General features: G+C 35.4%; 6 protein-coding genes and 1 non-coding gene across 7 annotated transcripts; 3 read left to right on the forward strand and 4 right to left on the reverse strand.

The window, feature by feature from the left end:
• Positions 225-4,857, reverse strand: LOC104731516 (calponin homology domain-containing protein DDB_G0272472-like). Its single transcript, XM_010450914.1, has 8 exons — positions 3,538-4,857; positions 3,311-3,438; positions 1,658-3,226; positions 1,192-1,555; positions 1,017-1,109; positions 795-936; positions 623-719; positions 225-538 (listed from the first exon to the last, which is right to left on the reverse strand). Exons 1-8 carry the CDS (start codon positions 4,468-4,470, stop codon positions 421-423), a joined length of 3,444 nt encoding a protein of 1,147 aa, XP_010449216.1. The 5' UTR covers positions 4,471-4,857; the 3' UTR covers positions 225-420.
• LOC109128054 lies at positions 5,832-7,226 on the forward strand. The gene is made up of 3 exons (XM_019233757.1): positions 5,832-6,009; positions 6,132-6,269; positions 6,948-7,226. Exons 1-3 carry the CDS (start codon positions 5,919-5,921, stop codon positions 6,962-6,964), a joined length of 246 nt encoding a protein of 81 aa, XP_019089302.1. The 5' UTR covers positions 5,832-5,918; the 3' UTR covers positions 6,965-7,226.
• LOC104731518 (LRR receptor-like serine/threonine-protein kinase GSO1) lies at positions 7,246-11,734 on the reverse strand. Its single transcript, XM_010450916.2, has 2 exons — positions 7,887-11,734; positions 7,246-7,804 (listed from the first exon to the last, which is right to left on the reverse strand). The coding sequence occupies exons 1-2, from the start codon at positions 11,290-11,292 to the stop codon at positions 7,452-7,454; spliced, it is 3,759 nt and encodes a 1,252-aa protein (XP_010449218.1). The 5' UTR covers positions 11,293-11,734; the 3' UTR covers positions 7,246-7,451.
• On the reverse strand, positions 14,331-17,046 carry LOC104731519 (protein PLASTID TRANSCRIPTIONALLY ACTIVE 14-like). The gene is made up of 12 exons (XM_010450917.2): positions 16,952-17,046; positions 16,689-16,844; positions 16,440-16,577; positions 16,238-16,363; positions 16,024-16,152; positions 15,830-15,919; positions 15,577-15,727; positions 15,360-15,469; positions 15,205-15,276; positions 15,019-15,124; positions 14,738-14,932; positions 14,331-14,649 (listed from the first exon to the last, which is right to left on the reverse strand). The coding sequence occupies exons 1-12, from the start codon at positions 17,006-17,008 to the stop codon at positions 14,528-14,530; spliced, it is 1,452 nt and encodes a 483-aa protein (XP_010449219.1). The 5' UTR covers positions 17,009-17,046; the 3' UTR covers positions 14,331-14,527.
• TRNAT-AGU lies at positions 17,136-17,209 on the forward strand. The gene has a single exon. It is a non-coding gene; the product is annotated as a tRNA-Thr (tRNA).
• LOC104731520 (vacuolar-sorting receptor 7-like) lies at positions 17,303-20,733 on the reverse strand. Its single transcript, XM_010450918.2, has 11 exons — positions 20,254-20,733; positions 19,172-19,864; positions 18,997-19,085; positions 18,840-18,909; positions 18,596-18,756; positions 18,407-18,488; positions 18,230-18,312; positions 18,076-18,139; positions 17,860-17,988; positions 17,671-17,774; positions 17,303-17,583 (listed from the first exon to the last, which is right to left on the reverse strand). The coding sequence occupies exons 1-11, from the start codon at positions 20,558-20,560 to the stop codon at positions 17,467-17,469; spliced, it is 1,899 nt and encodes a 632-aa protein (XP_010449220.1). The 5' UTR covers positions 20,561-20,733; the 3' UTR covers positions 17,303-17,466.
• LOC104733460 (probable vacuolar amino acid transporter YPQ1) lies at positions 21,291-22,267 on the forward strand. Its single transcript, XM_010453040.1, has one exon. It carries the CDS (start codon positions 21,291-21,293, stop codon positions 22,155-22,157), a length of 867 nt encoding a protein of 288 aa, XP_010451342.1. The 3' UTR covers positions 22,158-22,267.

Genomic DNA, 27,949 nt, shown 5'->3' on the forward strand with positions numbered 1-27,949 from the left:
TTTTAGAATAATATTAAAGGATCCATCATCATATTTTATTTTGGCATAGATTGGGTTGGATAACCTACGGTGTTCGCACGATTTTAGAATGTTTTGTTTACTATCTCGTTGTTGACTTATTTTAAACAACAAAATATGATCAGTTGAAGTATACTAGATGATGTTTTAAAATACTTTTGAATACAAGCCATGCCCATAAGAACAACAACATCTCTACTCTCGTATATTTTTTTTAAGTTGTGTTGTCTATCGATAACAATCTAGCTCAATTTCTAGGATTTTTAAACCGTTCTTTGAGTAAGTTTAGTATACATTTCACAATCTCAATATCGCAAACACTAAGGAAAAAAAATTATATTCAGATGTGTCACATTCCAAAGTAATGAAGAAACTAATATTTGTCTTGGTTTCTTGAAAATCCTAAGAATCAAGAAAAGCTCTCACAACGTCGACGATTGGAGCCATACAGATCGGACATTTCTTACTGCTCCATTGCAATTCATGAGCACATTTCAGACACGTACACATATGTCCACACCTACCACAAAAAAAAAAAGCCAAGATCGCCAGTTATTATTTCAGCGTTTGCGATCTGAAATCGCGATACAGAAAATGCACGTACCTATACAAAAGCGAGTCAACAGGCATCTCAGAGCAAACGCAACACTTGCGTTTCAAAGGATCTTTCTTTGAGTCTACTCGTTCTTCTACTGATGAGCCTAAAATATTGTTTTCCATCAGTTTAGTTTATAGAAATGATGAGTTCTTAAACGTGTTATGATGATAAAACTGACCAGAACGAGAAAGATCTTGAGTTACAAATTTCTGGAAATGAACTTGCATATCGATGCAAGATTTAAATGAACTTCGTAGCTCAAGCATTTCTCGTTGAAGTTGCTCCACTTGACTCCTGAGTTCACTTATCGTTTGCGTTTCCTGTTTGTAAAGTTAAAGATCTTAGTTAACTTCACTAAGACGTAACCTAACTTGACGAGAAAACAAGACCAAAAACTCACAGATTGATTTGTGGGGGCTGAACTTCGTAGCTCAAGCATTTCTCGTTGAAGTTGCTCCATTTGACTCCTGACTTCACTTATCGTTTGCGTTTCCTGTGTTTGTAAAGTTAAAGATCTTAGTTAACTTCACGAAGACGTAACCTAACTTTACGAGAAAACAAGACCAGAAACTCACAGATTGATTTGTGGGGGCTGAAGATTCAGGAAGAGACAAAGTCGTGGTCGGTTCATGATCCTTGTAAATGTCTTGATCCCTGAAAGTCCAAGACATCATTGTACTACTCCTTGCTGATGATAGACTGCAAACGTCGCTTGCAGCTTCAAGATATGGCTTCTCTGGTTCTTCCTCTGTTTCATTATTTTCTTGGTTCCTTGCTGAACACTCATCTACCCACTCTTCTTTTTCTTCTTCTTCTTCATCTTCGTCTTCTTCTTTTACTTGATTGATTGGTACACGTATGTGACTTTGCACTCGAGTGATCATCAGATTATCGATCTTTTGTCGCAAATCACTCGTCAAAAAGTCTGAAACTGTTCGTCTGCACAGCAATATGCAAATTAAAATCAGTCTCAAAACATCATAAGTCAAGTTTCAAGTTTTATATTACTAGGGAATTTAATGAATGACCATAGATATATACCTCTGAATGAGATTGCAAATATCTTTTTTCTCTGATTCAGTGTTGAGAACCTCAAGATACCTTTCTTTCCTTAGATCTTCCCAGTAACTTCGAGGCCTCGATATATCGTGAATCCAATCATCCATATTCTCTCCAATGTAAAGATCGTAATCTCCATATTCATCTTCTTCTTCCATTTCAGTTTCATCCCACTCACTTACAAACTCTACTGCTGCTTCTTGTATGCTTTCTCCCTTTTCTTTGCATTCTACCTTCTTGGTTTCTTCATCTTCCGATTCTTGAATGCCGTTTTCGACGTTTGGATTTTGGAGAACCGATATTTTTTCATCCTGTTGTGAAGAATTCTTCTCTTTAGCCCTCTCTCTAGAGCCTTTACTAATAGATTCTTCTTCTTGTGTAACTTCTTGAGAATTGTTTCTCTCGATTTCTTTAGTTGACTTAGCTTCCAAGTCTCGCAGAGTCGAAGTTTTTTCACCATGTTGTGAATAGTTCTTCTCTTTATCCTTCTCTCTAGAGCCATGACTCACAGCTTGTGGATTCATATTTTTATCTTCAACAATCTCTTTGGACTTAGCTTCTACAGAAGCAATCACTTCTTTGTTACCAACAACTTTCTCCACCGTTTGACTTGAAGTAGCAATGCTTCTCTCCGCAGTTTCAACATTACTAATTCTTCTTGAAGCTTCTTGCAACACTTCATTTGTCTCGGTTTTACCTTTACCTTTCTCCATAACTCTTCTCCTATGCTTTTTCTCCTTGGAGTTCCACATATTCACCTTCTCAGCTATCCCCATCAAAGTGTTTCCTTCTTCTACACTTTCCTTCTCAATAGGTTTACATAAACAATTATCTTCTTGTGTAGTAACTTCTTGAGGTTTAATGTTTCTATCTTCAATTTCTTTGGACTTAGATTCCATAGAAACACAATCTTCTTTTTCCTTTCTTCTTATCACCTTCTCTGCAAACTCACACCGCGGCATCATTGTTTCCTTTGTAGTAGTAGTAGTAGTACTAATGCTTCTTTCCGCACTTTCCACATTAATGATCCTTCTTGTAGCTTCTTCCAATACATCATTTTTCTCAACTCTCTCAGTATTAGCTTTTCCTTCAAACTTACCCTTCTCCATCCCTTTTCTCCTATTTATTTTCTCCTCTAAGTTCCATATATTCACCTTCTCAGCTATTCCACCCAAAGCCTTCCCTTCTACAATTTCCTTAGCAACAGATTTCTCCTTTGCTAATTCAGGACTCTCTTTGGCAATAGCTTTCTCCTTAGTTTCTCGCTTTTCATCTCTCCCTTCTGTAGCTTTCTTCTGAATAGTTTCTCCTACAGCTTTCTTTAAACCATTCTTATTTTCTGCAATTTCACTCAAGACAGCTTTCTTCGCATTCTCAACTGCAGAAACCACTTCTTGAATCTCCTTTATATCAATCTTCTCATTTTTTTCCTGCAGAACCTTCTTCTCTGTAGCCTTATGCGGATCTTTATCCAGAATCCGACCACGAGAAGACACAGTAGTAGACGAAGCTGCAGTATCAGTATTCTCAGAATTTGTCTTATATTTCCCCCTGCATTTCATTTCCTTGATTCATAACTCAGTTATCTCCACAATAACTATACAAAAAAAACCTAAAAAGATCAAGATTGTTTACCTGAGAAGATGCAGTACACCAGAACCTCGAGGCGATCGGTTTAAATCAGATCCTGTTGATGATGGTTTACACCGATGTCTATCTTGAATGGCCTTGCACCTTTCGTAACATCGTATTCTAAGCGTCGACTATACAAATTCAACAAAAACACAAAGCAGTAAAATCATTAGCCCTAACTAAACCTAACATTTCCAACATCAGTCTTGTATACCTAAATTCGTATATACCTGAATCCGTCCGCGATGCGTGAACTTTGAAACACAATGACGTTCTAGTAAAGAGGCCAACTCCTTTTCTCGATCACGCATCATCAGCACCAATAAATCAGCGAAAGCTTGACGACCTCTTATTCTTGGAGAACAAGTAACCTGAGGAAAACATCTCGCTTCCGTTGTCTGTACTTCTTTACTATTGTCGTTGCTGCTGCTACCATTTTCGTTATTGGTTATTGTTTCTGAGTCATTGCTTAGTTTCCGAATGATATCCATAACTCTGACCTTTTCTCTATCTTTCTCTCCAGAATCTGGAGGTGGAAGGACAAGTTGTGATACACATTCAATCTCTTGTACTTCTTCTTCTTCTTCCTCCTCATTGTTACCTTCTTCGATCGGCTGAATCAATAAGTCAGAATCTTTTACGGATTCCTCGTTGATAGAATCCGAATTCTCTAAAGCGTTTGATCCCATAGAACTCGTTCTGCTATCGATTAGGGTTTGGTTCGAGCTTGGTGGTTGCTGCGTCGTCCTCGCTTCCCATATCTGAACGAGAGAAGAAGCTGCCATTTTTTCTTTTCTTGACGGGTTCTCCGGTTGACCCGAATTCAAATTAGTCTCGGATCCTAGAGACGAAGACGATGAAGGGACATCGTGACGAGGTTCCTCTGTTTTCGTGGCCCGATGATCAGAAGAAACAGAGGATTTGGTGGAATCATCGTTATCAAAATCACCAGAGACGACGCTACAGTTTTCGAAATGATCTCTGACAAAAACATTGAGATTCTTCTCGTAGGCAGCGACGTGTATGTTTCTGACATTGTTGTTATTGTTCTTGTTCTTGTTGTTGTTGTCTCCTCCTCGGGTGCATCTCTCGTGAGGACGACTCAAGACGCAATTAAAAGTTCGGCATGATGACAAGTCTACCTCAGAGGACGCCATTTCCATCAACACCCCGAAATCCAAAAAGAAATAGAAAAAAACACAAATCCTATAAAAACGGATCTTACTTTACAATTTGTATTAAAAATGCTATGTTTTGTTTTTTTCTATTTCTTGAGGACCCCTTCTTGGGAAGAAGAAGAACAAGAGCATCGAAATAGGTTAAACCCCATTTGATGACAAAGATTTTTCAAACAGAAACAAAAAAATGAAATTTAGAGGAAGACAAAGAGACAGAACAGGGGGAAAACGAAGAGACAAAGCCCGAAACAGAGCAATGGAGAAGAAAAAGAGTCTTGCTGTTTTTCTCTATTCAATTTTTTTTTTTTTAATTTAGATTTGATGTTATTATCATCCACCAATATTAATTTAGGTAAATAATAATACCTTTTAGAGAAAGAAAAAGAAATAATCCAAATATAGATGAGTCGATCATTCGTGTAACACTTTAAAACAGGTTTAGAGAGGGGAGAAGACAGTGTCAAAGAAAGAGGGAGAGCATAAATATGTCATTCTCTAAATTGGAGTTGACTTGTTTTAATTGATGATACATGTATGTATCACTCTTTGTTTTTTCAATTTTACTGATAACATTAGAAGCACTTCTATTCTACATGTTTCATTTCTTTAACTCCAACAATGGATATTCAAGAAATTAATTAGAAACTAGTGTTTTGTTTTTTTTGGTAAGGTAGAATGAGAATCTAGTGTTTTTAATTATGCATTAGAGCAGTTTACTTTAATTAGACATGAATCTGAATGTACTTCAATGATCATTGTTATTCAAAATGTCTAAGTCAATTCTTGGATTATATTTTAAAATCTAGAGATTTCTTTTTCTTTTTTGAGTTATTTAACTTCTTTTCCAACAAATGTAATAAAATCTAGCCATTATCACATGGTTATGAAATGAATGAAATCTACATAATAAGATTAACCATTGTATATGCTAAAAATTAAAGTTCCTTTGATTGTACACAAAGTAATAAATTAAAAAATATCTCTACATAATAAGATTGACTCGTGTAATTTATTACTTTGTGTGTATCTGTTGCCATACTAAACAGACTTACTAATTTAATTCTCAAGACTTAAAAAAGTAACAATCAAAAACAGACTTACTAATCCAATTTCTACACAACAAAACATATATATGTATCTGTTGCCTAAAATATAGAAGATGATTCACCAAAATATTGGCACTTGGTAGTTTTAAAACTTTTTATTAGTGCTAAACAATTCTTAAACATATGACTAACTAATCTAATTATAATAAGGAATTGGGCCCTAATCTGTACAGATAGAAACAAGCCCAAGCCCATTTGAAATTTACACGTAGACAAAACAATCATACACAGATACACTAAACCCGGTGATCGGAGACTCGTCGCACTGACAAAAAAAAAAAGAAAAATCAACAAATTTCAGGAAGATCCGAAGAAGAAAGAGAAACGATGCCTCTGAGTGCGACAATGGTTGGAGCTTTACTGGGTCTTGGTACCCAGATGTACTCTAACGCCCTCCGTAAACTCCCTTACATGCGCCGTAAGTCTCCACGACAACAACCCTAATTTCGATTTTTTCTCATTTTGCTGTTAAAATGCGATTCCGATTTGTTCTGGGGTTTTGATTTAATTGCGAAATTGGATGTTGAAATATGTTGTTAGATCCTTGGGAACATGTGGTTGGTATGGGACTTGGTGCTGTGTTCGCGAACCAGCTCGTCAAATGGGATGTCAAGCTTAAGGAAGATCTTGATGTGATGCTCGCTAAGGCTAGAGCTGCCAATGAGCGCCGTTACTTTGGTATATTCGCTTCTCATATTCGCTCTATCAGATTAATTTGTGTTGATTTTATGAAAATCTTTGGCAATAGAAACTTTAAGCTACATCATTTCGTTTGTTGTGATTTTTGTGGTGTTCTTGTTCTTCTCAAAGTTCTAATCTTTTAGAAGTTTGTCAACTGAGTGAAGAATCTTTTGTGTAGCCTAGCTTGTTGCATATCCATTTTGTCAGGCTATTACTGTGAAAGTTAGACAATTTGAGCAAAATAATGTTACAAGATCTTAATGAAAATGGAAAGATAGATGCTTTTGATTATTTCTTTGGTTCTAGAGTGAGAATAGGTTGGAACTTGCGAGTAAGAATATTATTACATCATGTGATTAATAGAGAGTAGATGTGAGGTACCACAAATGTAGATGTGTATAGCTTTTAGTTAGCGGGTATAGCTCAATGGAAGTTGCTAAGCTTTCATAGACGCTTATTAACAATACTTTTGAAAAATGTTTTAAGTTGAAGGACTTTCTTCTTTAGTTTCAAGTTAAAATCTCTACTCGTTGATCACCATTGGTAAATGTCTATTCGCGAGGGTCTGGCAGAATTTGGTGTATTACATTTCTTGTTTGCTTACTTAGATATTGACCTTTTACTCGTTTTATAACTTGGAAAATTTCAAACTTTTCTTTTGTTTTTGTAATGCAGATGAAGATCGGGATTAGGTATTGGGTGACCTTTGAAGTCTTCAGAAAAGACAATATCTTCCTCTGAAATCTCGTCTCAAGTGTTTGTTTTGTTTGACCTTCGCTGTAAAAGCTATTCTTTTCCCTGTCTTGAGAGCTGAGTTCTCTTTTGCTTCGGCACTGGAGTTCTTTTCATTCAATGTTTTTGGTTATGAACCTTAAAACTTGTGTTTTCACAGTCTGAATCTGTTTGTACCTGGTTAATAATGGTGAATGATAAACCTTGCAATCATTTTATCTTCTTCTATGAGAATACAGAATTTTAGAATCACTTTGTTTAAAATTTGGTTTAAGTTGTGTAACAGTATGTGTTTGTGTAACAGATGGTTCAAGTTTGACACAATCGTTGTACTGAATCATGAATCTATACAAAGCATAAACATAATAGCAGAAGGAAAGAAAAATTAAATTCACAGTTTTAAGTCTCCAAAATCATTTGCTGGGATCAGTTTTTAGTTATTACTTTTTACAGCTTCTTATAACCGGCTGCTCTGTTGTTGTAGACATGGAGAAGACTATCACACGCTTGTCTAGAAGATGGTCTCTCTTGGGGAGAAGTTTTTGTGCACTGAAGTGCAATCTCTAGCACTTGACAAGCTGCATCTTCCGCAAATGGGAAAAGTGGCTTCAGCTTTGCATCTATGAGCTTATCTCTCGCAGATCCCGCTATCTCAAGATGTGTTTCAACCCATCTAACCATGTCCATCTCAGCACCAAACATTGAGTCGGTTGGCATTTTCCCAGTCACAATTTCCATCAACACTATCCCCATACTGTAAACATCACTCTTCTCAGTCGCCTTCAACGAGTAAGCATACTCTAGAAACACCAGATCAGATATTTAGATTTTAAACAGTGAATACGCAAGAAATCTTAAAAGCTTGAGAAGATGAGTAAGTACCTGGAGCGATGTAGCCATAAGAGCATGCAAACCAGGTATTTGAATCTGTGTTGGTATCATAGTTCTCAGTTAAGACCTTGGCAAGACCAAAGTCTCCTAAATGTGCTTCCATGTTTGAATCCAGGAGCACATTACTGGATTTGATATCACGGTGAACGATTGGAGGAACACAGTCATGATGAAGGTACTCTACTCCTTGAGCCAATCCTACTGCTATTCTCAATCTTGCTTCCCAGTCTAATACCCTCTTCTTTTTATCGATCACTGGGTTCTCCTCATTAAGCCAATCCCAAACACTTCCATTCTTCATGTACTCATATATCAACAGATTCAATCCTTCTGACTTGCTGCTGCAGTAACCCATTAGCTTAACCAGATGTCTATGTCTGATTGTTCCAAGCGTCTTAACTTCTCTGCTGAAGCTCTTGTTTGACATGAGATCATCTTTCCAGAGAATCTTTTTCACAGCAACAGTCTCACCATTCTCAAGCTCCGCCTTGTAAACCTTCCCAGAGCCTCCTGATCCAATCATGAACTCCTCGCTTAAATTATTGGTGGCTTCCATAATGTCTTCCCACTTGATATCTGACTTTGAAGCTCCGTTTCGAAAGAGAGGCTTGTGTGTAGCTTGTGAGGAAGAGTTAGAAGATGAGTACACAGTGCTTCCATCCTGGACTTTCTTGAAGAAATCATGCCTTTGTTTGAAGAAGAGAGCGATTACAAGTATCATCAAACCAATCGCTGTCAATGCTGAGATTGCTGATATTATCACAACTGATCTGGCACTAAGACCCTGTTGCTTGTTGTGACTTACAACTCTGTTGCAGCGAGTAAGAGGGCTTCCACAGAGACCTGTGTTGCCTAGGAAGGAATCAGCTGGCCATCTTGAGAACTGTTTCTTGAGTTTGCCTCCAAGGTTATTGAAAGAGAGATTGAGATATCCCAAACTCTTCATGTCCCCTACCGAGCCAGGAACTTCCCCAGTAAGCTGATTGTGAGACAAATCAAGTGTTTCCAGCTTTGATAGTGTCCCAATTGTTGAAGGTATATCTCCGGTAAAGTTATTGTAACTGAGGTCCAAAGCACTTTGAAGATCTTGAAGCTGCCCAATCTCAAATGGGATTTCTCCGGTTAAGCTGTTTCTTGATAACCGAAGCTCGTATAGCTTGCCGAGCTTGCCCATAGCTTGAGGAAGTGAACCTGAAAACTGATTCTTATCGAGGTTAAGAACATTGAGAGCTCCCAAGTTACCAATCTCCTGAGGGATCGACCCGTTAAGGGAGTTTCCATCAAGAGACAACACAAGCAGCTTTGTGCAGTTGAACAGCTCAGTAGGTAAAGACTCAACAAATTGATTAGAAGAAAGCTTGAGCTCTCCCAACTGTGAAAGCTTTCCAAGCCATGGAGGTAATGGACCTGAGAGAAAGTTGTTATTGAGATCGATGTGCGTCAGTTTCTTGCACAAGACGAGCTGTAACGGAATGGTTCCTGTCAGAGAATTGCTTGAGATATCCAACAGAGACAACTCACGGATTTTCCCCAACGTCCAAGGGATTCTTCCTGTGAATTGATTCTTCCCTAACCTGAGACGATCAAGATTTGGAGAGTTTCCTAGCTCCAGAGGGATCTCATCTTCAAAACCATTGTTGGTGACATCGAATGAGAGATAAGAGCTTGAACCACACAACGGATGAATGGTACCATTGAGCATGTTGTGAGAGAGATTGATTCTGGTGAGGTTCTTCATATTGATAAGTGAATCTGGAAGATTCCCCTGGAGAGAATTGTTGTAAAGCATCAACTGTTCCAATCCCTTTAAGAACCCAAACGACGAAGGAATCGATCCCAAGAGCTGATTATCCGCCAAATCTAGTATCTTCAGGTGATGACAGTTACCTAAACTGGCGGGAAGGCCACCCATAAGCTCGTTCTGTCTCAAGTGAAGTAGGTTAAGCTCCTTTAATATTCCTATTGAAGAAGGAATCTCTCCTTCGAAATGATTCCCGAACAAATCTATCATTTTCAAGCTTGTACAGTTTCCAATCTCTTTTGGAATTTCCCCTGAGAATCGATTCTCATAGAGATACAGAACCTCTAATTTCTTCAGCGCGCTGATCTCCTTTGGTAACTTGCCTTCCAAGTTATTGTGATACAACACAAGCCATTGTAGATTGGTGAAGTTTGACACCGAAGGAGATAACGTACCATCCAAGGTATTGTTGTGGAGGTAAAGATCCGTGAGTTCGACTAGCTGGAACAATGCTTCAGGGATCGAGCCAACGAGAGTATTGTTCGACAAATCGAGCTGTTTAAGCGATTGACATTTGCTTAACTCCGCTGGGATTTCACCTGAAAGCTGAGTTCCAGACAGAACCAATTGCTCCAAGTTTGTGTTGTTCGAACATATGCTCTTTGGTAAAGAACCAGATAGATGATTGTTTGCTAGAACCATATCAAGAAGCCCACTCATGTTCCAGAGCTCTTCAGGTATCTTTCCGGTGAGATGATTCTCCGATAAATCAAGAGTCTGAAGATTTCTCAGATCAGCCAAAGTCTTTGGGATAACACCTTGAAGCTGGTTAGCCATCAAGTTAAGGTACTGGAGCTGGCTCATTTCACCGAGTTGACTCGGTATATCTCCGGTGAGACTGTTGTTCGCCAGGTTAAGTATCTCGAGGTTCTCGAGCCGTCCTAGCTCAGCAGGTATAGTCCCGTTGAGCATGTTCTCAGCCGCGGTGAGTACCGTGAGATCAGAGCAGTTCCCTAACTCCGCCGGAATAGGTCCTTCGAGGTAGTTATCTTGCAGTACCAACGACTGAACCCGAACGAGTCGACCGAGCTGACTCGGTATAGGACCGGTGAGTCTACAAGAGGCAAGTGCAAGCATCTGGAGGTTAACCAAGTTCCCTAACGTCTCCGGTATGGCTCCGACAAGCTCATTGTCTCCGATCCTGAGCGAACGGAGATTGACGAGGGAGCCGAGTTGACTAGGAATCTCGCCGGTGAGTTGGTTGGAAAAGAGAAACAGAGACTCCAAGGAAGTAAGGTTGGAGAGAGCAGTTGGGATGGGACCAACTAGATTGTTGGAAGATAGATCAAGGTGGATTAGGTTGTCTAACCGGCCAAACCAAGGTGAAATCGAACCGGTTAATCCTAAACCGGTGAGGTTTAGAGCAATTACGCGGAATAAACCGGTATCGTCGCATGTGACTCCGGTCCAAGAACAGTGGTTGATGTTAACAGCGTTCCATTGTCGGAGAGGATTGTCTTCTTCTTGATTCGTGATAAAAGATTTCTTCACCTCGAGAAGTGTCTGAAGATCGTTGTTTATACCGGGTTGGCATGAACCGGGCTTGAGTGAAGAACAGAGGATGAACAGGAGGAGGAGAAGAACTTGTGATTGCATGGTTTCTTTTTCTTTTTTCTTATTTGTTTTTTTACTGAGGAAGCAATGGTTTTAAGAAAAGGGTTATGGGGTTTTTATGGCATTTGTACGATTGTAGAGACTGAGGGAGAAGAGAACTGATTGGTCATTAGAACGGTGCATAGCTCACATACAGGTAGGGAGTCTCTCTTGAGTAAATGCAGAAGAACAAAGGCTTTGGAATTTAACTTGAGTTTTCTCTCTGTCTCTCTCTTCTTTTGCTCTTTCACTGTTTTATTGAGAGATTTAGAGAAAGAAAGAGAGAGTAAATGAAGAAATGGGCCAATGTGGGAGAGAGAGAAAGAGGTCAAAAGGGTCAGAGGAGAGATGTGGGAAAATGGAATTGGGAAGGCAGGCTCTCCTTAAATGAATGTTTGAGGCTTTTTATCAGTTGCGGCAAAGGTCAACGGTCACACCAATTTATATAAGATATTCGTGTGTTTACATATTCGTCCGTGTAGACATGTTATGTTATGTTACACTCAAAACTGTGCCTAAACTTTGACATAACATTATTGGTCTTCTTTAGAAAACCATAGAATATATAAATAATGGAGTACTTTTGCATTCACATCAAACTTGTAAAATTATATAAGCTTATACTTCAATAGCTAGTAAAAGCCAAACATATGATGAGTTGTTTTCGTCATTTGATAATAAGATATTTAGTTATCACCTCTTACCCTTTCTATTTCGTATGATCAATTAAGGGGAAATCGCAACTGATGATCATTAGATTCGTGGATGTTGTTCCATTATATTTTAGTTGAATTATGTATCAGGAGTTCCACTTCACAAAGTTTATCGTTTTACTATTCTTGAGAAGCATTATTACTACTCTGAATATCGCGAATATAGAGTGTCGACTCTACACGATTCCTCTCTTTCTTCTTCTTTTTTACTGTCTTGAGAGCGCAATTATTTGAGTTATATATTTTTCAAAAAAAAAAAAATTATTTGAGTTATATATATATATATCAAACTCCAATTTCGTGAGAAGTTAAAAAGTTCTTTATTTCATGTTTCGTTTCAAGAAAATTAGTTGTTTAAGTATTTAGTAATAGACTTTTTTCAGTTATCAGTAATAATAATGAAAACAAAATTGATTCTTAAAAAAAATGGTGATGCATGGCTTTGACCTTCGCCAAGGAAAAAGAGTGGTTGAGAAAATGACTTGGTTGAATGATATTTTTGTATCTTTTTTTTTGCTTTGGTTAAGTGTGTTAGCTTCTCATCACTTCAACCTTTTCACGATAAAGAGAGCAGTTGTGTTTCCATATCTTTATAGTAGTTTTGTACGTACATTAATATGTCATCAAATGATATTATGCCCATATACTATTATAGTATTATTACCAATACCTAGTCAAATAAAATTTAATCATCAGTCTTTTTATTAATACCCACCAAATGTTACCACATACACATTCCCAATTTATTAATGTTCATCGACGAACGAACTAATGAATAGTGATCAAACGTACTCTTGAGTTTTGAACATTTTCTCACGTTGATCTTGTATTTTTTGTTTCCCTTGAATGTTTGGGGTTAATTACTTGTATGTGTATATATAATTTTTATTTTGTTCATTCGAAATTTAGCTTGAGTTTTCATTACTCCTATCTAATTATAAATAGAAATGGAATAATACATCAAGATCACTTTATGTCATTTTCAAATATAGTAAATTTATATACAAATTTTGGTTGACCGTGATAACGCTAAATCGAATCAAGCATACTACTACGTATAACAACAACTTGTTCGATAATTAGACGGGGATAACTTACAATTAAAAAATGCTAATATCCTATTGAACTAGGTTCTCAATCCAAAAGAATGAGACAAAGGAATCATCTTCGATCCACCAAAAAGGTCAAGATGCTTAATTTTATTTTATTATTTTGTCTATTGTTTGGTTGATTATACTTTAGTTTAATCATAAATTCAAAATAATATATTGAGCAATTTCATTATGCATGGCAAGAAGCCAAGAATTGAGAAACACATAGTGGTTTTAATTTAAGAATAAGAAACTCAGTATATATATATATATATATATATTATTTTTTTGATAAACCCTATCAGATGATCTGGTCAGCCCCGGTAGAAACGCACCGAAGTGCTTCAGAGTGAACTTCTCCTCGAAGGGCCACCACACTGTCTATCCCGAATTTGGAATGTTTTCCGACTAATGCCAGGGGGTAGTCAGACCGCCTGCATTTTTGACTACCAGTTAAACTAATTGGACCAAGACCCAACTGACAGACTTCCCACGCAACTATAATTTTGTTTCCAGGATGGATTGAACCTGTGTTAATTCCTTCCAACCTTTCCCCAATATATTGAAGATATAATAAGATAAAAGAATTATTATGAATCAAGTTAGTCAATGTATCATATAATACATCAAGATCACTCTATGTCTAACTTGATTATACTAAAGTTTGATCATAAATTCAAAGTAATATTTAGAGTAATTTCATTATGCATGGTAAGAATTGTGAAACACATAGTGGTTTTACTCCAAGAATATGAAAACTCGATATATTGAAGATATAATAAGATAAGAGAATTATTTATGAATCAAGTTAGTCAATGTATCATATAAGTATTAGCCAAAGGTAACAAATGGATTGCTTATGGTTCTGTATAACTCAAAGTAGGTTTGTTTGGTTTGGACCGTAACTTTTTGTTGAATAAGAGTAATGCTAAGACAAAGAGTAGAAGAAACGCAATATGATTTGATTGATTAGTGTAACCACAAGGTTAATTAGTAAGTAATAATTAATTAGTGAGACTACTCATCATCCCCTTTTTACAGCTGAGAATGTTCAACAAGCAACATCAAAATTTGAAGTTCAACAAGTTAGCCTAAAACATTTGAGACTCATCATATCAGACTTAGGGGGTTCAATAATTAAGGGATAATTTGAGACTTAAACTAGTCCCACCAAATGATTTTACTTGTAACCACCATTTCAAGATCAGAAACAAAAAAAACACATGATTCCAAAGCGTTGGTTGGCTAATCAAACCCATTAAAACAGCCAAAAAGAAGTTTATCATTGGTTTACGATATAACAAACTAAGAAATTTAGTCTAACTGCTCCATACTAATTCATAAGCTTACACTAAACAAGAAAACAGAACCTTTCAATTCCATGGTGCAGTTTCTAAGTAGATCAAAGGCAGTGAGGACTAAATACGAATTGGATCAATACAATAACCGTTCTTGATAGATGTCAAGTGCCTTGATGATCTTTCCAATGAACATCTTCCTGTGCATTCTATACTTAACCGCTGTCACAAACGTTGTCCTTGCTTCTGACATTGAATCTGCCAAGGAAGAGAGAAAGCTTAAGTGTTAATCTTTATTCGATAATAACTAATCAGTGTATACATATCTTTAATGGCTATACAATACCTAGCAATTTCTGGTCTTGATCTGCTGTTGTGGGATATTCCGCAAGCATCTTTCTACATTCATCTTGCAACTCTTTAACTGCTTTTTTCTCCGCACTTGGAATTGGAGGAAGATCTATGTCTGACCAAGTAGGCAATATCCTTGCTGCAGCTATAACTGCTCCATCAACAAAAGTATCACCTCCTGATAACTCGCCTGCCATAGATTTAGGTAAACATTCATGTTCATTTTTCTTTCTTTTGTTGAGGAATAGAGAGCAAACGAAAGAAAACAAAACTTACTATCATGGTAATATTCTTCAGGAAGACCAAAAATATTGAAGACGGATAAAAAGGAATTTAAATGGATGCGAGCATCTCCAGAGAACTTTACAGCATCCCACGGATTCTGCAGCAAAACCCAAAAAAATAACATAAACAAAGAAACTAGCAAAGTAACCATAGCTTTGTTGTTGTGAAAAGCATTACCACAGGAGTTGAGAAGCCATATCTTTCCATAAGCATGTTGTTCTTCTGTCCTGGCATGTAGTTAATCGTCATCTGCCAAAAGCAATATAGGAAAATGAGATTAGATAATGCAGTGAAGTGAACCTGACACTTTTGGAACATTTTGAGTCCCTTACCTCTTCGCCTTTCTTGATTGCTTGACCAGCATTTGACATAACCTCAAGCATGCGATCTTTAGGACGCCAATGTAGGAAACAGTTTGGTTCAAAGGAGTGGTTTAGCATGTCTGCAGAGAAGATGATACAAATCCATGATCCATGATCAACTGTGAGCCATCAACACCAATTACATTGATTGTAATAACCCAACATGAAACAACAAAATCTTTCTTACCAGCATAAGGAATCATCATATTTAATTCCTGAACCAAAGCACCAACTCTAGTTTGCATACTGATGCATCGTGTCTGTGCAATACTAACCGCCCAAATGAATCTTTCTGGATCCTCAGCAAGCCTTTTGATTTTGAGAGGAACACCTGAATGCTGAGTTGGAATACAACTTGTCAATGAACAAAACACAGCCATGTCCTAAAATATACAACATATAATATTGCAAAACAAATATTAGGCTTCATGCCTCGTTACCCAATTCTTTTCCCAAAACTCTAGGACTCGTTTCTGTTGTTGTCTAATAGTTGAAACAAGATCAGGATCTTGAAGCTCCGCAAGATCTTCCTATATCAAAAACACACAGAGTTAGATATCATCAAAAGCACAGCTAATAGATACTGTAACACAGAAAAGTAAATGTGATCAGTTTTAAACAAAAACCAATGCACCTCCGTAGCTAGAAGCAAGCTGCTGCACTCATCAGCAGCTGGCAGGAAATCACCATAGAGTCGCCAGAAGTGATCTTCCCGATCAAAAGCAAATAACAGAAGACACGCTAATCTAAGATCCCAATCAATCTGTAATAACCAAACAAACTTTGTTAACAATGAAAGCACTTTGAGAAAGATGATGATATCAAATAGCACAAAATGTGTTATTTACCTCAGGATCAGTTGAGTTGATGATATCGAAAATGGGATGACCAATTGGAACAATATCAGGGAAAAACATCCAAGGGTGCTTCTGTCTAATAGTTATCATCAATTCTAAAGGAATCTCCATTATCACCTGAAGTGAGAAAAAAACAGTTCAAACAAGAAAGCCTCTAAAGAGAAGAACAAAAACAACTTTAAAGAAGACTGACTCTAGCTCGACGGCGAGGTTCAATATCCTTAGAGGCATAGATACCAAAACCATCAGGGCCTTCTTTAAACTCAACCCCATAAGCTCTCACACTTCGAACATATCCGATTTTGTAGAAATCCGGATCTGCTGGCTCCAGCTAATGAAAAAATCAATTTCACAGATGAGGGGCAAATGCACAGAATTGGTCTAAAGTTACTTCCTTTAGAACTCATTTGGACCCTAAAAAGACAAAGATTCAAAATTTTACCTCCGACGAGGAAGATTCTTCGGAAGCAGGAGGTTGAAACAGAGGGAAAGGTTGTGTCTGAAGAGAAGTAACTTTGATGGGTCGGACACCATTTTGTCTCTCTCTTACAAAATTGCTTCTGGGTCTTGGTGCTGACACAGTTCCGTTGTAGAAACCCTTTGTGTCCCGGAAAAATTTGAGTAGTCAGAAAATTTCAGACAAAGACGCAAACACATGTTACAGAGAAACATTAGGTGATATAGAGAGACATGATTAAGAAGAACCTGAGGTTTGGAGATGAAGGTGTTGGACAGGTACTGAAGAGAGACTGAAGAAGCCATTATTCCTCAACTGAGAAAGAAATGGGGTTTAGGAGAGGGAGAAGAAGACGAAGATCGTTATCCTTTGTTTTCAAGTTTTAGTTAAAATTAAATATATATCCTATATTTAATAAAGTAAGACAAGAAAGCTTTCATAGCTCAGTTGGTTAGAGCACCCGTTTAGTAAGCGGGAGGTCTTGAGTTCAACTCTCAATGAAAGCATTTTTAGCATTTTTTTTCCCTCTACATTGATTTAAGAGTTTCTTTACACCCAAATTTGTCAAATACAACGTAGATTTATTTTTTGCCATAAAATAAACATAACTCTATCTTTCACTCTTTTATTTTTACAATGTAGTTCATATGTACATCACATGAATGATGATGATTTCAATCATTTCTTTGTGTAGGAACTATTATTCTGTTCATGAATTATACAAAGATAGTTTCTGTTACTTTGGACTTTGGTCATATAAGTATTAGGGTGTAGAGTTTTGTGTGAGAGGTTCAACTTCTGATGGAACTTCACGAGCTCTTTGGCTCTCAAGCGGCATATACTGTGACATGATCGTCATAATCTCCGAGTCCATGTAAGACTGTCAGGTAAAATCGGAATAAATTAGTTTGAAAATCCTAAAACCGTTAAGGTCAAAATGCTTTTGTGGAATCAGAAAGAGTAGTACCCTGAACCGGTATTTGTAGAATAGATAACCAGCTAAACCTGCTACTGCGACGATAGCCAGTATCAAGACTGTGAGCCACCATGCTGATTTTGATCCATATCTCTCTGTAAAATGTGGTTGAGATTATCAAATTTAAATAGAATAATTGTTATGGAAATTTGAGTTGTAAATCTTGATTAATATATTTACCTATGCAAGTATCTTGATCATTTATGTAGAGCCGGTCACCAGAACAACTGCATTTGTATCCACCCCATGAGTTCTTGCATCTGCAACCGCTGCATTGACACGCTGAACGCTCTTTGCATTCGTTAATATCTGCAATAGAGCCATATCAGAACACATAATTACATACAGTAATTGGTAAATGATTATGTGGTTTCTTTCAAGTTAAGAGTTAAGAACCTTCACACGTGAAACCGTCGCCTTGGAAACCTTGAGGACATTTGCAGCCAGTAGACACAGAGTCCTAATTGTTCATAAATAACAAAGAGATGATTAAACTAAAACAAGAATTTTGAAAGGGAGGGATTGGATTATAACAAGAGAATCACTAAACTGAGCAAGCCGAGAAAGTTAAGCCATTTTTTGTGTCAGACCAGCAACCTCCATTGTTTATAGTACACCTCGCAGGTCCATAAGCTGCAAAGCGCAATTACAGATCAGGTGTTCAGATAAAAAGCAAGAAACTGGTCTCAAACATTTGAGGGCTATGTTGTGTGAAGTGTGAACTTACGTGTACATGAAGTGTACCCGTCGCCTTTATATTGTACGCCTTTTACAACGGGACACTCGCAGAGTCGTCCTCTGAATGTGTCCTGATCAAACGAAAAGAATTCAGGTTTAAAACATTTCGAAACAAACTGATTTTGATATTTAATATAGTGGTGAGATGTGATGTGATAAGCTCGGTTTTATGACATACTTTACAAGCAGTTATGTTTGCTTTTGTGTCCTGCCAGCAACCACCATTGTCTTCAAGGCACTCATTTGTCTCTAGACCTGTGTTTAAGCAAATGGGAGGGTCTGATGTTTCATTGAATCCAGCACATATTGCCTTTAGAACAGCCGTCCTCTCCAATCTCCCTTCACAATTACAAATAGTAACAACATACATTTCAGCATTTTCAGAAAGAGAGGGTGAAATTGAAAAGTATTAAGATCTAAACCTCGATATTGAGCGTTATTGATGACTAATGTTGGCAATATTGTAACATCTCCACGCTTTCCTCGGCCAATCTTGAAATAAATTACATACTTTACAGTTAAAAACCAAACCTCTGAAATGCTTCTTGAAAATCTAAATAAAGAAATGTGAAAACTGACCTGAGCTACTTGCTCAGTTCTTAGAACTTGGTTCTCGATATCAGCCTCAGGATCACCGATGCATTTGTTGATCTTCTCAATTGGTAACTCTGAAACAAGTCTTTGAAGATTCATAACCAAAACAAAAAAGACTCTCTTTCTTCATAATCTAAAAAGAAAAAAAAAGGATTCTTACTCAGAGATTTGATGACACTCTCAGCACACTCTAAGCTATACTTCTTCTCCTTCATCGAACATCGAGAATGGAAATCAGTAACATAATCCCACCAAACCCAAGGCCGGCTACTCTCATTGGCAACTCGATGCACACAAAGCTGTCTCAGATTCTCAAACACAACATCTTTCCCTTCATACCCTTCTCTGAAATTGTTCTCAGGGTCAGGAGCACAATACCTCCCATGGTTTATACACTGAGACTTACAATGTGGACTGTTTATATACTGAAAAGGGCAAAACCAAGTGATATAATGCGGCGTAAACGCAGCATAACCGCCTTTCTCGAGTATCTGAGCATGACCTTTAAAGTTCTTGACAAAATCCATCTGCTCATCACACCGTGCACCACACTCGTCGTTGCTAATAGTCCACAGCTCATATTCTACTCTCTGATCAGGATGAGGCACTGATTCTCTCCAGTCTAGTTTCAAAACTATGTTTTTCCCTTTCTGAAACCCTTGTCTTAAGCTATCTCCGAACGATTTATCGATTAAAACCGATGGGATTGTTAGCTTCTCAATAAAACCATCCGCGTCTCTGCTCTCCTCGGGTGAATCCATTGTCAACAATGGCTCGTCTACGTTATCCGCCACAAGAACTGCCGCGGCTCCTGCTTGCTGCGCGTGCCACGCTTTTAAGGCAAAGTAGCAACCTGAAACATCCAGTAATGGAGCAAAGATATAACACTTCAACTAATGAAACAGAACATTAACACAGATTCGAGTTCTATATATTGGGGGTTCTGCAGTTTACAAAGTTCAAATCTTTCAACTCAAATGTGAATTTGCACCATAACCCATCAGTCCTATTGGCTATTACAGTTAACATGGTGGATTGGGAAGGACACAAGTGACTAAAGTTTATATCTTTGAACTCTAAACCTAAATTTGCAGTACAACCTAGAATTCAGAACAAACCGTATTTGAAATTCGTACCAATCAAGTCTTAGAACAAAGACATGTTTCAACTATTTGCAAAACAACAGTAAATGAACAACAACAGAGGTTTTAACTTGTGAAGATGTTTTAAAACAATTTGTACCTCCACGATCGAGAAGAAGAATAGTGGGACGAGGAAACTTGGGCTTGAAGGTTTTACCAAAAGCAGAGCATCCATCGGTTTTACTATCCGGATAAACCACCGCCCCGATTAAAAACCCGCCGTAATCGGGTAACCCGAAGTTGGCGATGGAGCCGTCACGCTTCGACCTCATCTCCTCCGGATTCAGCACGCTTATGCTTTCTTTCTCCACCACAAACCTCGCGTCCACGACCACCATGGCGACGATGATGATGGTCAACGCAAGGAAGAGATAGGTCAACGAAACTCTCCCGTTGACTAAACCCATCTCTGAAGACACCACCAAGATGGCTTTGGTCGATGATTGATCTCTCTAGTACTGTTTTCCCCGGGAAAATGAAAGGAGAGATTCAGAGAGAACAACAAAATAACAAAAACAGAGGAAAACAGAGAAATGAAAGTTTCTGATTGAAGATGATAACATATTTACTAGTTTTTATATATAAGTACTTACTAACAAAGATAATTATATATAAGAAAAATCAAACTTGAATTGAAAACATATATTTTTAGAAATTAATTGGAAAATGTTAGACTTTTGTTAGTTTATGGTTTTTTTCTATACTGGTTGGTGATATAGTAAGAGACTTGATCAAAGTCTCGATCGCCTTTGGAAAATTATTAACACATTGAGTGTGACCATAGACAAAATATATTATAGTTATTATTTTTCTAATTATTGGGATAAATTCTTTCTAATTACTTAATTATCATTGTGATAAAATAAAAATAAAAAATAAAAAACAAAATCAGTTATAACCAATACATCAATAGGGATTTCTCGTTCTCTCCTATCTGAAGACCCTTTTCCCATTCCTCTTAGAATTTGGTCGATGTAGTTTTCAAACCCTTTTCCTATTTATCTTCTAACAATCAAAAGCCCTTTATAAATAATACAATCTAACCTTTACTGCTTTACATAATCTTCATCTACTTGTAATTTTGGTTTTTAGGGTTTATCAACAGGTTTACTTGGCTGTATCGATACGTGAAGAACAATGTTGTTCCGACATGGATTGTCAATATCGCTTGGTGTCATCAGTGTTATCAGTTGGAGTGTTGCCGAGATACCGCAGATTATAAGTAATTACAATCAAAAATCCATTGATGGTGTCTCTATAGCCTTCTTAACGACATGGATGCTCGGTGATATCTTCAATATTGTTGGCTGCTTGTTGGAACCAGCTAGTCTTCCGGTGCAATTCTACGCGGCTGTGGTGTATGCACTGGCTACACTTGTTCTCTATGTTCAGTCAATATATTACGGCCATTACTACCCGCGGTTGAAAAACAGAAGGGATCATCAGGTGGTTGATGTGGAAGAGCCTTTGCTTCATGCGGAAGCCAAGCGTCCTTCTACCAAATCTATGCTATGTGTTGTCTCTGTCTTCTTGTTTTTTGGATCTTTCAATATGTTAAGTGGTTCGAGGAGTATGGATTTGAGAGAGAAAGATAGAGTGTTTGTTGTTGTTGGAGGAGCAAGAAAGCTTTTGGATGTCAGTAGCGGTAACTTGGGAGGAGGAAACTACAATATCGGAATGTTGTTGGGATGGGCAATGGCAGCTATTTACTTGGGTGGAAGGTTTCCTCAAATATATATGACTGTGAGGAATGGACATGCTGGAGGATTGAATCCATTGATGTTCTTCTTTGCGCTTCTTGGTAATGTGACTTATGTTGCAAGCATACTTGTGCACAGTGTTGAATGGTCGAATATCAAACCGAATCTACCATGGCTTGTTGATGCTGGAGGATGTGCTGTGCTTGATTTTATTATCTTGCTTCAGATTTTCTACTTCCGTTGTGGCAATGTCGATAAAGATTCCGACAAGAAAAAGGATGAGACAGGGGAAGAATCTGTCTAATGGCTCAACAAAGGCCTCACACAGATGTGAGTTTTGGTCTCATCTGACCAGCAAGATTCATCTAATGTAGTATAGTTAGTTTATATTTTCTTCTTTTAAAAGGATTGCGTTTTTAGGCTGATGAAAGTACTCTTTGAGTTTTGAATTTTGAGTTTTAGTAATAGAAGATGTTTATGGTTCTGAACATCTTCATCCAATTGTCAACATATTTTTATCTTAATGCGTTGCATCGTGGCGGATAACAAAACCTAAATGGATTTTTTAATATTTTCAAAGCATAGGCTTTCAAGAGACTGACTTTTAAAGATGCTACTTTCCCCCAGTTAAGTTTACCATACATATGTAGCCAACAATATTTTAACGATAAAATATGAAGCAAACCAGCATAGACCAAAATGTCTCTAACGACATTTTCCACTTCTCAAGAGTACATAATAGTCATTGATATTTTGGTTATCGAACAAACTTATATAGACATCCCTGAAATCTCAACAAAAAAAAAGGCATTAATCTCAACACTACTGTCTATACACATTTTCACAAGAGTATTAGCCACAATCTCCGTACGGACCGTACCCAAACTTGAAAGTAAAAAAGGCATTAATTCTCAGGTTTTTAAACAAAACCCAGTTGCTGAAATATCCAAGTTTCTCACAAGACTTGTAATAAAATGCTCGCTTTTTAAACAAACCCGGTATAGCTAAATTAAAACACTACTCGACTCAAAAAGATTTATAGTATTACAAACCACATGTTTAGATATTGGCATTAGCTAGGGATTGTGGTTTAGTGGATTGCTCTTGCAGTCTCTTCAAGTGTAAACACAGTAACGCCTCTTATAGCTGCCATATCGATTCACCAGCTTCTGGAGGGTAGTGGTCCACTACCTTCAAACAACTGATGAACGTATGGCAGGCATGAGAGATTTATTGTGTGTACACTTCGAACTTTGTAGTTTTCCCTTTGTGAATTTAAACTGAACTTCTTATTTTTGTATTAAACTGTTTCTAATTCTTTATGCAGATAGCTTGCAAAAGTTGAGTATATATAAACTGATTATATACTAATTAATTCTTATTATACTGAAACACGCCAAATGTGTGTAAACATAAAAACACGTTTTATGTGTCTTGATTGATCACAAAACAGTTTATGCACGTATCGCGTATGACAATTTTGTTGTTCTATGTTAATATATACATTATTATATACTTACTAGATAAGGCCCGCGTTATTACGCGGATAAAAATTAAAAAAATTATTGAGAATAGTTAAGTAGTAACATAAATGTTTTTAGATTTTATTTTGTAACATTTTAATATTGAATATAAACCTCTCATATTACATTTAATACTCTTTCAATTCCATTATATAAGAGTTTTATAATATTTTCTCAAATTTTTATGTTCAATTTTTATTAATATAACAATTTATGACTATTTGAATTATGCAATATATTTCCTATTGGTAGAAGTTTTATAAATGACATAATATTTATTGTTTATTAATTTTTTTGCTTTGATCCAAAAACTCTTATAGGACAGGAAGTGCCATTTAAATATTTATACCATCATAACAGACCATATTTTAAGTTTAATTACACATTTCATCTTAATGCATAGAACTAAATATTTTATATCAAACACAATTAATACCTCATATCAAATCTATATCTTAGTAAGAACTGAAAATATAAATAAAAATTAACAAAATATAATTTGTCAAAAAAACTCAATCAACATTATTTAAGATATATTTGTTATGTCATTATCTCATAAGTACTAATTTTACCTCATGTCATAAACAATTTTAAAAATGAGTAAAATTTATAAAATAAAAACATATATAAAGATACAGAGAAATTCTCAATAACTGAAGATTCATTCCTATAATTTATAATTTGTTTTCAAATTATCCTATGTTTTGACATATGCATTACAAAAATACATGTGTTAAAATTATTAAATTAAACATTAAAAATTACTAATATTCTTGAATGAATTTTTTTAAATGATACATATAAATATTTGAAAAATTTTTAATCTATTTAATCTAAAATAAATTTCATCGTTAGACATTCAGTTTAGTAATCACATTTAACTATATGTTTCATCTTAAAATCATAATTAACTTCTTCATGGATTAATTAAATTTTTTAATAATAAAAATAATATGAGAACAAATGAGATAATATGTATATTGGTTAGTATTTTAAATTTAACAATAAAAATAATCAGTAAAAAAATCAGTTAACATCCACAAAAATTTTGGAAATCCAAAAATATCCTAAATATTATTTTTCTATATTTCATAATTTCATAAAGTAATACTTTTGTCAATTTTAATTAATTAACCAAAAATTAATTCTTACAAACGCATTTTTTTATTTTATTTCAGGTTTCTCATATTACTACATGCATTAAAACTTTAAAATAAAACATGTAAAACTATACTTATACAAATCATGTATTGATTTTTTAAAAATTTATTTATTCTTTCAAGGTTTTGTGTACTTACTTACAATAAAAAAATTATATTACAACGATAAATACAATTTATATCCGACTAAAATTATGTTAAATAACTTATGTTATTCTTTTTAACTTTGTTATTCATTATTTAGTTATTAATATACATGCCTAATAAATTAAGTTTTTGCTTACACATGTCAAATTCATTGAGAAACCACGTATAATATAATTAGCATACAAAGGAAAATATATTGATTTTGTTAGTTTTCCTTTTTGAGGAAAATAAATGTTTTAAAATATAAACATGTAAAATTCTGTAAATATAATTAGCTGTCCTACTACGTTTATAAAAAAAACAATTGACCTGTGTCAAGATGTTAATCAATATATTTGACACATGTCACAATCTTGTTAATGAGTAACTTTGACATCAAGCTTTATATATAAGTTTTGTTAGTTTTCCTTTTTGATTTAGGGAAATAAATGTTTTAAAATGTAAACATGTAAAATTCTGTAAATATAATTAGCTGTTTTACGTTTATAAAAAAAAATTTGACATGTGTCAACATCTTATCAATATATTTGACATAGGTCACAATCTCGTTAATGAGTAATTTTGACATCAAGCTTAGTAGACATCTTTATATAATAAGACATATTCTCAATTTCCTTATAGTGATAGGTAAATATTTTTTAAACTTTTTTGTTTCTAGAAAGCGTGGCCAATATCACGTAGAATAGTAAAAATCAAATAACTGACATATTTTGTTTCTAGAAACGTGGCCAATATCACGTAGAATAATATTAGTCTAAATATTACAACTGCAACTAATAAAAATGTGCCTTATTCACGTAGAATAGTAAAATAATAAAAATCAAATAATTGACATATTAATTTTTGATACATATCAACATTTTATCAATATATTTGATACATGTCATGATCTCGTTAATTAGTAATTTTGTCATCGAACTTTATATAATAAGATTACATACAAACACTAACACACAATTCCAGAGCAAGAGCACCAAATTTTCGTTTTTCTCATATAAGCAATAAGCTATTAGATGACTCTTTTGAGATGAGTCTCTTCTCTTCACACCTTAATATAATAAATTGGGGTTTATCATCATTTTTCTACTACAGTTCATCGATTTCTTCCGTTGTTGGAATTCCAAATTTATTCAACAAAATTTTGGTTGCTTACAATGGTGAAAAGTATTAAGGCTTTATGAGTATGTTTAAAACGAGCATGGAAACAAACTATTGAATGGAAACAAAATGACTTTAAGGGCCTAACTTGTTCAAACGCAGCGTTTGCGGGAGATTGCGGAAGCGGGCATTCAATAATGGGTGCGTTTGAGGGAGTTTAATGACTGGTTGACCAACGGTTGCATTAACAGTTAAAACATAATAAATATAATATATAATTATATAAATATTTAAAAACATCAAAAACTTTATTAAATTTGATTTAGAATTAAAAATCTTTAAAAATACTAAAAAATAATTATTCAAAAAATAAATAAATTTTATATTGAAATACTTATTACTTTATGCATTTGGTTTTTCATCCAAAATTTAATCAAGTAATATGACAAATGACAAAACTTATGCTTTAGATTATAGATATTCTCTGCTAAATCACACACACTCAATAAGTTCTTTACATTGAATTACAAGGCTAAGGTAAATTAATTATGAAAGAGTAAAGAAGAGTCATTGATAATTTGTTTTAATATTTTCACAAATAATCTTATTTTTTTAAACTTCTGATGAAATGTTATATATTTTTTAGGTTTTTTGGAACGTATGTGCGATGTGCTAATAGTTTTACATCATATTTTTTTGGTTTTTTTTTTGTTAATTGGAATCTTATTTTCTTGAAATTGTTTATATTCTAATTTCCTCAATCGTATTAGTACTTCAATTTCTCTCATCCTTTATGGGTACAATGGTTAGGTTGAAGATATAAGGAAAAAAAAATTTAGTATTTTCTGACTTTTTTTTGTTTAAAAAAATTCCAACCGCAAACGCCCGCAACCGCAAACGCTTACGGGAAGCAGCTTTTGGAATACAATGCTTGGGAGCGATTGAAAGCGATTAGGAGCGATTGGAAGCGGTTTGTGTGATTGGTACCAATCGCTAGCAACCGCTACCACCCGCAAACGCTGTCAACACCTAATGTACTAACTGGTTCAAACGCTGCGGTTGCGGTTGCGGGAGATTGCAGAAGTGGGCGATTGCGGTTTCAAGCGTTATTAAGTGTTTTGAACGACTGGTTTAGCGGTTTAAAATTGGTGCGTTTGCGGGAGGTTTACGACTGGTTGACCAGCGGGTGCAATAGCGGTTGGAACATTATAAAAGTAATATATAATATATAAATGTTTAAAAACACCAAAATTTTTATTAAACTTGATTTATAATTAATTCTTTTTAAAAAAAATACTAAAATAATTACTCAAAAAACAAATAAATTTCATACTGAAATACTTATTCCTTTATGCATTTGGCTTTTCACCAAAAATTTAATCAAGTAATTTGATAAATGACAAAACATATGCTTTAGATCGTAGATCTCTTCTCTTTTCTCTTTGATCGTGGGTAAATAGTTGCATAAGTAGGAATAGTCAAGTGAGAGTTGAGAAGAGTCACTGGTGATTTGTTTTAATATTTTTCACAAATAATTTTATTTTCATAAATTTCTGATGAAATATTATATTTATTTAGATTTTTTTGAACTTATGTGCGATGTGCCAATACATTTATATCAAGTTTCCGAGTTATTGTTAATTAGAATATTATTTTCTTCTAATTGTTTATTTTATAATCTCTGCAATCGTATCCGTACTTAATTTTCTCTCATTCTTAATGAGTAAAATGGTTAGATAGAAGATATAACAAAAAAAAAAAGTTCATTATCATTGATTTCATTACAAACAAAAAAAAAATCTAACCGCAATCGCCCGCAACCACAAACGCTTGCGGGAAGCAGCTTTTGGAATTCAGTGGTTTGAAGCGGTTAGGAGCGATTGGGAGCGGTTTCTGTGATTGGTTCCAATCGCTAGCAACCGCTACTACCCGCAAACGCAGCGTTTGCAGGAGGTAGCGGGAGAACCAATCAACACTAAGTAGAGGGCGTCAACTCTTTAGGCTACAAATGGTTGGAAAATATTAAATTGAGTTGAATGTGATTCAATCCATTAATTTAAATACAATAAATATGAATAATTAAATTGAACATTTTTTTAAATTTTTTCATTTTTCAAATTATAAATTGAATATTTTCAAAACCACTTTTCAAAAATACCTCATCCCTA

This window comes from Camelina sativa, chromosome 12 (assembly GCF_000633955.1).
Source record: "Camelina sativa cultivar DH55 chromosome 12, Cs, whole genome shotgun sequence".
In the NCBI taxonomy this organism is placed as follows: domain Eukaryota; kingdom Viridiplantae; phylum Streptophyta; class Magnoliopsida; order Brassicales; family Brassicaceae; genus Camelina; species Camelina sativa.

What these genes read in the sequence shown, in the direction of transcription:
- LOC104731516 (XM_010450914.1), bottom strand. Translation starts at nt 4,470, where the DNA reads ATGGAAATGGCGTCCTCTGAGGTAGACTTGTCATCATGCCGAACTTTT. An exon ending in CAGCCCCCACAAATCAATCT is followed by an intron (nt 1,110 to 1,191) that starts GTGAGTTTCTGG and finishes TTACAAACACAG; the next exon opens with GAAACGCAAACGATAAGTGA. An exon ending in GTTGACTCGCTTTTGTATAG is followed by an intron (nt 539 to 622) that starts GTACGTGCATTT and finishes TTTTTGTGGTAG; the next exon opens with GTGTGGACATATGTGTACGT.
- LOC104733460 (XM_010453040.1), top strand. Translation starts at nt 21,291, where the DNA reads ATGTTGTTCCGACATGGATTGTCAATATCGCTTGGTGTCATCAGTGTT.
- LOC104731519 (XM_010450917.2), bottom strand. Translation starts at nt 17,008, where the DNA reads ATGGCTTCTTCAGTCTCTCTTCAGTACCTGTCCAACACCTTCATCTCC. An exon ending in TCAACTCAACTGATCCTGAG is followed by an intron (nt 16,153 to 16,237) that starts GTAAATAACACA and finishes TGGTTATTACAG; the next exon opens with ATTGATTGGGATCTTAGATT. An exon ending in TATGATGATTCCTTATGCTG is followed by an intron (nt 15,470 to 15,576) that starts GTAAGAAAGATT and finishes TCTTCTCTGCAG; the next exon opens with ACATGCTAAACCACTCCTTT.
- LOC109128054 (XM_019233757.1), top strand. Translation starts at nt 5,919, where the DNA reads ATGCCTCTGAGTGCGACAATGGTTGGAGCTTTACTGGGTCTTGGTACC. An exon ending in TAAACTCCCTTACATGCGCC is followed by an intron (nt 6,010 to 6,131) that starts GTAAGTCTCCAC and finishes ATATGTTGTTAG; the next exon opens with ATCCTTGGGAACATGTGGTT.
- LOC104731520 (XM_010450918.2), bottom strand. Translation starts at nt 20,560, where the DNA reads ATGGGTTTAGTCAACGGGAGAGTTTCGTTGACCTATCTCTTCCTTGCG. An exon ending in GAGTGTCATCAAATCTCTGA is followed by an intron (nt 19,086 to 19,171) that starts GTAAGAATCCTT and finishes GACTTGTTTCAG; the next exon opens with AGTTACCAATTGAGAAGATC. An exon ending in CAATAACGCTCAATATCGAG is followed by an intron (nt 18,757 to 18,839) that starts GTTTAGATCTTA and finishes GTAATTGTGAAG; the next exon opens with GGAGATTGGAGAGGACGGCT.
- LOC104731518 (XM_010450916.2), bottom strand. Translation starts at nt 11,292, where the DNA reads ATGCAATCACAAGTTCTTCTCCTCCTCCTGTTCATCCTCTGTTCTTCA. An exon ending in TTATGGCTACATCGCTCCAG is followed by an intron (nt 7,805 to 7,886) that starts GTACTTACTCAT and finishes TGGTGTTTCTAG; the next exon opens with AGTATGCTTACTCGTTGAAG.